Source organism: Punctularia strigosozonata (assembly GCF_000264995.1).
Source record: "Punctularia strigosozonata HHB-11173 SS5 unplaced genomic scaffold PUNSTscaffold_6, whole genome shotgun sequence".
NCBI lineage: Eukaryota > Fungi > Basidiomycota > Agaricomycetes > Corticiales > Punctulariaceae > Punctularia > Punctularia strigosozonata.
Window position 1 is genome coordinate 524,312 of NW_006767438.1, and position 10,599 is coordinate 534,910.

Sequence of the window (10,599 nt, forward strand, 5' to 3'; positions counted from 1 at the left end):
CGAGCTCTCTCCCCATGGGAAGCCACTGTTGTGGGTTGTTCCGGACATCGAGATGACGCCGTCGCGAGTACCTGGCGGTACGCTTGACGCGCTGCTCGCTATCAATTACAAACGCCCCCCGCTGCGTTTGACAGGCGGTATGCGGTTGGACGCGCGTGCGCCGGGAGGGCGGGCACTGCAGGCGGAGGTATTGCTCGAGGAGGACGCCCTGCTTCGAGTATGCTGCTACTGTGGCTGCGTGGAGCGGGCAAATCATAGCACCCAGTTCGAGAGGTGCGGTGGGCGCGGCTACAACTCACTGTACTGGTGCCTTGAGGTATGTTTTGCTCGCCGTTATCGGAGCGACGGGCGGTCTGACGAGCTTGCAGTGCTCGAGAAGAACATTCATGGGCCGTGCGCTGTTGTTGCTCGCTCGCAAGCTGTCATCGCGAAATCGCAGATGAACATTTTGGGTGAGATATTCGCGCCGTGTTTGCTGTCTGTATGGTGAAATCTATATTCAGGGGTTATCGTCTCAGAATTTCTGTCCTAAATCGGCGCAAGTGTGCGAACGCTAGTGATCCTTACATCGAGAGCCAGAGGCATGCAGGTCAATGTCCGATACGACAGTCGCAATGCCTCCGACGCGTCCGACCACACTCCCTTGTGGAATGTATCCTCTAAATGCCGGCACTGATGCGCACGATGTTCGGAGTTGGGGGGCGGGGCGTGCATTTTCTCCTTTCTTCCGCATGCGTTTGTCTGTGACTTGTAAGTTACGATAGTCGAGACAAATGATAACCATTCGGCGCAATATCCATTTTCGGTGTTACGATAATCATTCACTGTTCTTTCTGCGCAACTCCAGTTCCCTGGGCTTCTTCTGCAGATATCAAATTGGGTGGTGCACTGTTCTGCCTCACCCTGAGTTGCGGGCACAGAGCCAGTTACCGATGAGAGCGCGTCTGTGTAGTACCACCACTACGTAGAACGGTCGCGAGGGAGCGACTGACGCGCCCCGGCGACGCATTTCGAGCAGCCCGGCGACTGCCTCAACCTGTGACCACCGTCGGATGACCTGACTCAAATCATGACCACCTCAAGGTGCACGATTCTACTAGACGCCACGACAACAGCCCCGAACCTTCGCTATGCAATGCATTCTCAAGAGAGATATCACCATGCTGCCGCCAGAAATTCTGGGGTTTATCATCGAGAAGCTGGACGATGAAGTTGACGTCCGAGCCTGCACGCTCACCTGCCAACGCATGCTTCCTCACGCGCGAACATCATTCTGGAGGAGGATGACGCTCGTGAAGGACGAGCACGTACGGACGGTCCTCGATATGCTCGACCACATTCCCGAAATCGCTCGTTACATTCGCAAACTGCACGTTCATACCTACCTTTTCCAATCCGGACCACCGACTGCGCCTCCCGTAGGGAAAGATGGGACTACGCAAAATCATATGCGTGATCTGCTGCTCCAACTTACATATCTTGACGAGCTCGCTCTCGCCAGTTTGTCCAGGGGCACCAGCGAGCACGAAGCAAAGATTCATTCTACGATCACCGAGTCTCATCTCTACACGCTTTCTTCCATCCTTTGCTCCCAGAATGTAGGGGTCGTCAGTCTGACGGGCTGCATCTTCGCGTCATTGCATGATTTGATGACCGCGCTTGGGAGCTTTCCCCGCCTCTCCGCGCTGAGGATGGATAACGTGACATTAGATCTGGACGCCCCAGAGGATGACTCCGTGCCCGGTTCAACACTTATCGACCTTCGCTCTCTGGACATGAGACCCTGCCCCTGGAACCCCAAAGACCTGACACACCTTTTCTATCGTTGTTTGGGGAGCAGACCAGCCCTTTCTATGCAACGCCTTTTCATCGACTATAGCGTCGAAAGACATTGGAACGCGCTACGTGGGTTACTCGACAACCTTCCTCAACTAGAGCACCTCGCGTTCTCCGCGCCTATATACCCATCCAAACGTGTGTTGAACATAATCTTTATGTGTTATCGTCTCATCTCAAACATATGCAGAGCCGATGACGGAGCTCGTGAACCTAGGGCGATGTGCACAGCTTCGATCCCTTAGCTTGCGCGTGCCCATCAACCTCATGGTCCAACGCCCAATCTGCGCGACGTGGGTCTCACAGTTGCTCGATACCGCACAGAGCCCTTTGCTCGAACGCGTCACGATCAGCGTCGAGTATTGGAACGACTCCTGTTACTACCAAGTTCTGCTCTGGGACGACATTGACGATATCCTGGCCGACTCGCGACGGTTCCCGCACCTCCAAGAGGTCACGATATTGCCTTGCACGCCGCAGAACGATCCGGACCACATATCTACTCTGGTTGACTCGCAGACGGTGTTGCTACCCCTAATATCCGACAGAGGTATCCTCCATACCGTGCCGCAATTGCGAGACGCCTTTTGAACTCGAAGCGGGCCTCGTAGAGGTATCTCCAGCTCCGAAGGGGTGGTTGATACGCTGGGATACGTATACGAAAACGCACAATGGCCAAGAGATACAACAATAAAACGCATAGTCAGTGAGGGTGTCCGATGGGATATGCGTCGCGTAAACGGGAAGCGAAGAATATATGTAATGCTCTCGGCGCAGCTGGTGGGTTGCATTCAGGCTGACTATTCTTAGCCTTCTACGAGATGGAACAGCTCGTGATGGGGATCGTCGGTCCAGATTCGAGCTGGACACCGCGTTCTCTGAGGAATCCATATTGTCGCTCAAAGTGACTGTCCATGTCGTGACGTGGGCGTCTAGCCACGGGAGTATCCCCAGCGCCGAGGAAATGGACTTACAGTTGAGCGAGCCGGACGAACTCCGGGCTGGCGCGGAGGGATGCTTGGAGCGCTGTAAGGAAGTCGCGTATTTGGTTTGACGGCGTGTCATTGAGCGTGAAGGATACCTTGAGAGTCAGAGACTCAAAGACCGCGGACGTGATCGTGGCAAAAGAATGACGGAGCCGCGAGAGAGAGTCGAGCGATTGGTCGTGCCGGTAACGTAGATCGTATGTGATCGTGGCGAGAGCGGGACTATTGGTGAAGTCGATGCAACCTCCTTCCCCTGCGTCGCGTCATGAGGATCGATAAACCATGATTCACTTGCGAGATTGCTTACCCCCATATCCGTGATCGACAAATTGAAACAAAGTCAGCGACTTGCTCTGAAGGAGGAACGTATTCGCGAAGCCGATGGCACTTGTGGAGATGAAGGCGTCCAGTGTCAGCTGTTCGAGGTCGAGCGAGATCTCTTTTCCCTCAGACAGTCGCAACAAGTGCCGGGTGGTATCGCCTGCGTCGATCATGTCCTGTATGTACAGTTTCGTAACGAGCAAATTCCTTCCCGGGACTACAGGCACGGATGTTTCCGGCAGATTGAGGAATACCGAGCATGCTAGGCGGAGTTCGAGGAAAGGGATGGAGGGGAGAGATCGAAGGTAGGTAGGTAGGTAGGTAGGTAGGTATATTTCCGGCGCGGTCCCAATAGCGGAACAACCGGTTGCCGCACCGCACGTCAATACGCACGGCTTGGCGCACACAGTGCATCCACGGCCCCCGTGAGCTGTTTTACAGCCGAAGGATATTGGTGAGTTCCCCGCTTCGGAGGTGGCCGTCGGTGATAAAGAGCACACGAAGATGCGAGAATGCCACGAGACCGCGTTTCATCAACGGGTAGTCTATGTTCTTCGGAGCTCGACCCTCGATGGGCCATATTATCCACAGCTTCGTAACGTTCGGGAGGTTTACAGGCGGTGATCTTTCTCGACGAGGACGCACTGCTTAGGATGTGCTGCTACCGCGACAGCCTAGAAAATGCGGACTGGCCACTGTCAGACGGCTGAGAAGCGTGTCAAAAGCGGATACAAGCACTTCGCACTGGTGCAGCAATGTGCGTGTCTGCGGTTTCGTCTGAACCCCTTCGTCTATTCTACAGTTTCGCAGTGCGCTAGCAAGACGTGTGACAGCCGTGCATTCACCTCGCTGGATCGCAAAGTTTCATCATGACCATGTATGCGATACAAGTTACCCTCTGCCCCACCAATCGCCCTACTTGAAACACCAAATTCTGTCATAATCCACTGCACTACGTCTTATGACGCGTCTTAGCCTGAGTGGCCACAGTCCATATTGAGCCTCTCAGGTATCATTGTTCTTAACATGGAATCACATCCCTAAATGTATATACGGTGCCCATCGACTCGGTTCGGGGTGCACTAGACGCAGTTTCTGCACCGCCATGTCAAGTGCATACGCTACATCGTCCGGATTGACGTGATCTGTGTCGCCACGGAAGATATCTTGATATACCGACTGTGCTATCATGGGTCCATCGACATCCTCCATAGACCTGTGTCAATCTTACTCAGCATGAATTCATGCAGGAATTGCTCGCGACCAATAATATGATCGCCTATCGCACCATAAAGTAGCAACGACGCTCTTGAAACCGGCAAAGAGCATCGTGGCGGCAAGATGGACAATCTGGTCGGGCTGTTCCTGATGAGGGAGGCACTTTTATCAACAATGGGAAATCGCAAAAGACCAAGCTCGCCTTATCTCCCTTAGCTGTCTCGCAGGCGCTCAAGAAGGCCATGAATGCGCGCGGTAACGGAACGGGCATCAATCGCTCAATCGTCAGCATCTCATCCTGCATGACGAACCCACTCTGCAATGGGTTGTCCCCGTCTTGGTGGCCATGACACGCAAGATGAAGAACATTTACTTGGGGCAGCAATTTGAGCAGCGTCTCTGCCGCTATTCCGTCCCCGGCGTCATCACTCGAAGCATCGTCCCCTCTAGGCAGCTCTATCAGTGCTTCTTCAGGCAGCGCCGATCGGACCGTTTCGACTTCCTTGCGGGTGGAGGGGAGCTCGCTCCACTCGAGCATGCGCGAGCGGCGAACTGAGGCCACCAGCGCTCGGATGTCTTGTTTGTGAATCGGTTCGTAATTCGCCCTAGTGGTACGAAGGGAGCTGAGCGTCGGGATATAGGAGGAAACGACGTAGTCAGAGCACCAGGTTCCGTTGGCGCCCGCCCCGTGGATGGGGAGGTGAACAAAATGTCCAGTTGGACACCACCATATTCGCGGCCGGTTTCGACCCACCGAAGGCTGCAAAAACAGAATGTGAGCATATTGTGGACCCATAGGCACGGCCCAACGGCTCTTACCCGGATCCCCAAAACATCGAGGATTGGCTTCACTGCGTCCACCCACAGCCTGCGCAGAATCTCGGCCCCTTTCGCGCTTTCCGGTGTGTGTCGCTTTGCCGGCTTTGCTACTTTCAGACGACCACCAAGGTCAGCTCTCGCATCTTCCATAGCAGATCTCCATGCTATCCCCGACTCAGCGAGCCAAGCGGAGGGTAACCGGTCGATGGGGATGCTTGTAGCGTCATCGGGACGCTTGATAATGATAGCATGGCATGCCACCGTGCTAGAAACCAACACGACGACGGGCCCTCTTTCCGCCGCCTTTGTTAGCGCCGCAAATTCGTCGTGCATCAGAAACCTTTCCAGGCCAGGTAGACCGCGGACTTGTCTCAAGAGCGAGTCGAATTCCTCGGTTTGCCGCCTCCGCTGAGCAATCTCAACCTCTAGTATGCGGGGATCATCTGCGGAATGGGACGCATGGGCGGCGGAGTCCAATTGCAGTGCGAGAGTCGAGAGGCGATCTCGGAGATCCTCGGGAACGACGTCGAATGGAGAACGTAAACGCAGGCTATGGGTCCAGAAAATCGCACGACCTTGCTCGAGAATCTCGAGGGACTTGTGGGGAAGACATAGGACCAACGCAATTGATGCGCCTCGGAGGGCCACGTTCTGTGCGGCCTTGAGCGACCGGAGTCGAGAATGCAAGTGAACGCCAAAATACGCGACCCGCTGGAGCAGGCTGATCGTCTGTATGTAAATATCGAGGAGTCGTGATAGCATCCCGCGATCCCCCATGAGCGTGTCTTGATGATGTGTTTGAAGCACCTCGAGCATGTCGGCAGCACCTTGGAGCCGCGAACGAACATCTCTATCATCATCTATCAGTGCTTGCATAAGATGATCCAACGCGATTGAGAGATTATAGTAGGGTGCATCGCGCTGCATGTAGAGTTCGGCGATATCTACCAGGCACTGGAACCTCTCGCGGAGACCGGGAGGTACGGCCTTGAGAAGCTGGTTCATGATTCCCAATGCGCGATGTGCATCATCGGCATCCCGAGTTAGGCGAAAACGAGTCGAGAAGCATCGGGCAAGCGTGCGCGCAAATTCCGGCCCAGCCGAGCGCTCTGAATATTGCGAGACGACAGGCTCTAACTCCTGAATTGCACGCTCGACATCCGGAAGATTGCCATCGTGCTGAGAGCGGAGCAGAAGCGCCTTTGATAGGGAATATGATCCGTCCGGTTTATGGGCGCTACTGGCGCGCGCTCTGCGCAACAAATCTTCCGATAGAGATATGGCTTCCTCGAGATCATTCGGAGTACAAAGGCGTTCGAAGCGTGTGCAGAGATGGGCAACCATATCCAAGGCGACACCGCTATAGTGCGCTTGGGAGGGTGAGATGGCAGCCATAGCGGTGCGACTCCAGTCCAGCGCTTCGTTTAGGTCAGCGATTTCTCCGGTCTCGGCAAATCGAAGTATAAGCACGTTCGCCATTTGACGAGCAGGGTAGTATCGAACGGGATGATCGCTATGTATGGCATCTGCAGCTTGTCGGGTGAATCGGATGGCTTCCTCCAGGTCTACCGATTCCCCTATCCAGGAGAATCTCAGGCTCAGAGTCGATGCTAGATTGACGAGGTCTATCCAGTAGTTTCTAGAGTGGGGATTCGAAAGCTCAACGGCTTGTCGGCGCAGCTCGAGCGCGTGCTCTATGTCGCGTCCGTCTGATAGCGTGAGTTGATGACGAAGGTTGAGGAGACTTGCCACTGTGTTCATGGTGGCGGTTCGTGGCCGACCGTTGGAACGATCCGTTTCAATGGCGAGTTTGCCGAGATCGACGGCTCTATCTAGGTCCTCGAGGCTACCGTATGAGAAACATTTGCTGTACAATGCTCCAAGCAGATCGCCGAACAGAATCCTTCGGTTGATGTGGGTAGGAGGGCAAACCTGTAAGGAGCTTTCGAAGCAGGCGACAGATTCCTCCATATCGTGAGAATCATTGGAGGACTCATGAAGACGAAGTAGAAACCAGCCTAAAGCATGAAGGTGCAAATGCCTCACGTGGCCATCGGATGAGGGTATCTCGAGCAACGTCTGGCGCTGGATATCGATTGCCTCGTCAACGTATGCTCGGTAGCCAGTTGTTTCGAAGCGTCGTAGGAGAATCCATCCAAGATACAAACGGGCGGTAATCTTGAACGGATGCCTTGGGTCGAAGAGTGAAATAGCGAGACGGCACAACGATTCAGCAACTTCTCGCTCTCCCAGACGAGAAACTTTGTCCGCATTTGTGTCGAGAACATGCGCGTAGAGCGTTAACACGGTTGGACATGTCATCTCCTTTGCAAGGCAAAATTCGAAAGCTTCTCGACCGCGCTCCACAGCCTGCGCTAGGTCGGCTTGGTTACGGGTGTATGAGAATTGTGATAGAAACGTGTCGCTCAGATGCCCTAGGATATGATATTGCTGCCTTTCACCTGAATAATCGTCGTCTTCGGTTGCCTTGCTTCGACACCCTGACGAGTCCTGAGGTATACGCTTCAAAAGCGATTCGAATAATTCAATGGCCTTCTCCGCGGCTTCCAGATCCATCTGCTGGCGAAGTTGCTCGTGAAGTTGAAGAGCCTCTGCAAAAACTCCGACAGGTTCAGGTGGCGGGGCTGGGCCAATGACGGGAAGAACAGTGAGCATGCATGTTTGAGCGAGACGTGAAAGCGCGTACCTGCAACGCACTCGCAAATACGATGAACATTGAGGGCGGACAGACTTCCGACCGATACTGAGAGAGACGTAATTATGCGTGTTTCCATGCTCATTGCTGAAAATATGAGCGCCGAGGGTAGAATGAGAAAGCGATAGGCGTACTGGGTACGAGAGATAGTTCAGCGCGAGTGTCACTGTCCTCCGTTTCAGCGAGCATTGCGCGTCGGTTCTGGCCCCGAGCGCGCATTACATATGTCTTTGTGGTTTGAATTGCCACAGGCACTGGTCTTGATAGAAGTCGCGTCAAGTTCTGCATTGTCAGACATCTCCCGAAATATGCGAGTACCGAACTGGGTAGTAAACCCAGAGGTTGGGGTCCCAGGGAACGATCCGAGGTCATTCTTAGGCGTGTCAGGTACCAGAAGTGCCCGGGATATGTGTGTCACTCTCAGATGGTAGCTATGAGTCACACGTTGACATCGGAATGATCATGCATATGTAGATAGATTCGACTCAACGTGTTGAATGACGAGGGTCATGCGATGGATGTGTCTTGGCCCATCCGGGCAGATTTGATCGATGGTGTGTGCCGCCCGGATGTGGTTGTACGGCGGAGGAAGACGGAGGGCCAGGTGCGAGCTGAATACGCGCCACGACCGAGTCAAGGGCGCGAGGGCATGGGGACCCAGTTCTGCCATTAAAACACGACGAGGACACCAAATAGTGTGAGATTGCCTTCACAGTTGTGATAGAGGAAGTTAACAGCTCAGGCACAAGGATGAGAGCAGAATCCAAGAAAAGCTGCGTTCCACGTTGGTTTCATGCCCGAAGTCATAGCCACCTAAACGGCATGATCCAGGCCGGCATCTCCAAAGGAGCGTCCCATTTGTTTCTGGCTGTGCCTCCAGCTGAACTGCCGTCATCAACACTGACTACCGAGAAGGGGCCATCTGTGCAGTTGGATCCATGACCTTGACACTAGACGGAACGGAAGACGCGGGCGCTGCTAGATGATAGCATACTTATATCAGCATTCCCGCTCCTGATGGCATCGCGAACAGATGCATTGCTCACTGAAAAGGTACGCGCCCCTGATCATCATCTCGAATACGAAATCGTCGTCTTCGTGCGTCAAGGCACGGGAATGCGCTACGCTGGCGATCCCGCATCCGTGGGGTAGAGACAGAAAGTGTGTAGTGGCCTGAACATTGAGCTGTATTGAGCTTGATGCCGGACGCGATGGTGTCTACAGTGCGTATTCGACGTGGGGGGCGAGACGAGGATCCGTCAATGAGAACCTACCGTACGGCAGGCATCCTTGAGGGTGCGTGTAAATCGAGGATGTGCTGCTGACGACGCGAAGGAGGAAAAAGCTATCTCCTCATGCAGACTGTAGAGCGTGAAGACAGTCGTTCGCACAACAGAAGGCGATAGGTTGACGGGAGAACGGCAGCATATGATGGTCAAAGGTGATGGACGCGTAGAAATAGATTGAATACTGCAGTTCCAATCCTTCCGACGGTTCTCCCTTGTTGGAATGTATCATCTGAAAGTCAACGGTAAGGCGCACGATGTTCGGAGTCGTTTAGCCAGTTGCACCGTGGCACACCCGACAGCCAATGCAAAGTAGTCGAGCAACAGGGGCAAAGGGGAGATATTGAAACTCCGCTGTGATTGAAGATCTGCTCCTGCTCGACGAGTCACGACTTCGGCCTTGGTTACTCCGAGTGCTACGCAGCTAGAGGGAATGGGCACCACGGGCTGGACTCAGAGCAACTCGAGAGATGTAATGGGAGTGGCTACAGCGCTTTGTACTGGTCGACAGGTTCTCCGTTCATGCGACTGACCGTTTGATGAACTCGTAGTGTTCGCGCAACCGTTTCGGGTTTCATTCTATCTAGCACCGGTGCGCCAGCATGCGAACGCTTACTGCTCTACTTTACCCTGACGATCAGACGACTGTAGGTCAATAGCCATGCAGATGGAGTACCACAGCCGGAGGCCCGACACCCGGAATCCAAGTTCAGGCTATGCTCTCGGCAGTTTCCCAGCTTTACTTCGCCTAGCCGGCGGCATCCTTCGACAACCTGCTCGAAGAGTACAAAGCGAAGACTCAAGATATCACAGGCTTGCACTCTGTCCTGTTCTCCACCTATAGAGCTGCCCATGGTCCGTTGCATCGGTGATCGGATTGAAGCCTACTATCATGCGGAGGGGAACCTCATCAATCCCGTACTCACAGGTTTTCCCTTTGCCCTCGCGCGCAAATCGCATATCGACCCGTTCCAGTACGTGCTGGTGTCTACCTGGGGCCCGAGCGCCTTTGAAGTCTGCTACGTCACTACCCTTAACTCCACTTCACCCGCCGAGCTCTCTCCCCATGGGAAGCCACTGTTGTGGGTTGTTCCGGACATCGAGATGACGCCGTCGCGAGTACCTGGCGGTACGCTTGACGCGCTGCTCGCTATCAATTACAAACGCCCCCCGCTGCGTTTGACAGGCGGTATGCGGTTGGACGCGCGTGCGCCGGGAGGGCGGGCACTGCAGGCGGAGGTATTGCTCGAGGAGGACGCCCTGCTTCGAGTATGCTGCTACTGTGGCTGCGTGGAGCGGGCAAATCATAGCACCCAGTTCGAGAGGTGCGGTGGGCGCGGCTACAACTCCCTGTACTGGTGCCTTGAGGTATGTTTTGCTCGCCGTTATCGGAGCGACGGGCTGTCTGACGAGTTTA

General features: G+C 54.4%; 4 protein-coding genes across 4 annotated transcripts in view; 3 read left to right on the forward strand and 1 right to left on the reverse strand.

Moving 5' to 3' along the window:
* Positions 1–789, forward strand: part of PUNSTDRAFT_52343 (uncharacterized protein) — a 2,263-nt gene extending 1,474 nt beyond the window's left edge. Inside the window, exon 4 of the mRNA XM_007383511.1 lies at positions 369–789. Within this exon, the coding sequence (XP_007383573.1) occupies positions 369–443 (75 nt within the window). The 3' untranslated portion in view covers positions 444–789. The remainder of the gene's footprint in view (positions 1–368) is intronic.
* A 371-nt stretch (positions 790–1,160) lies between these two features.
* Positions 1,161–2,427, forward strand: PUNSTDRAFT_44396 (uncharacterized protein; the record flags this gene model as incomplete). Its single annotated transcript, XM_007383512.1, has 2 exons — positions 1,161–1,974; positions 2,027–2,427. 2 exons carry the CDS (start codon positions 1,161–1,163, stop codon positions 2,425–2,427), a joined length of 1,215 nt encoding a protein of 404 aa, XP_007383574.1.
* A 379-nt stretch (positions 2,428–2,806) lies between these two features.
* Positions 2,807–7,856, reverse strand: PUNSTDRAFT_134052 (uncharacterized protein; the record flags this gene model as incomplete). Its single annotated transcript, XM_007383513.1, has 4 exons — positions 2,807–3,075; positions 3,130–3,319; positions 4,735–5,121; positions 5,181–7,856. The coding sequence occupies 4 exons, from the start codon at positions 7,854–7,856 to the stop codon at positions 2,807–2,809; spliced, it is 3,522 nt and encodes a 1,173-aa protein (XP_007383575.1).
* A 1,767-nt stretch (positions 7,857–9,623) lies between these two features.
* Positions 9,624–10,599, forward strand: part of PUNSTDRAFT_143573 (uncharacterized protein) — a gene marked incomplete at its 3' end in the record, with an annotated part of 1,389 nt that continues 413 nt past the window's right edge. Inside the window, exons 1-2 of the mRNA XM_007383514.1 lie at positions 9,624–9,774; positions 9,834–10,550. Of these exons, the coding sequence (XP_007383576.1) occupies positions 10,035–10,550 (516 nt within the window). The remainder of the gene's footprint in view (positions 9,775–9,833; positions 10,551–10,599) is intronic.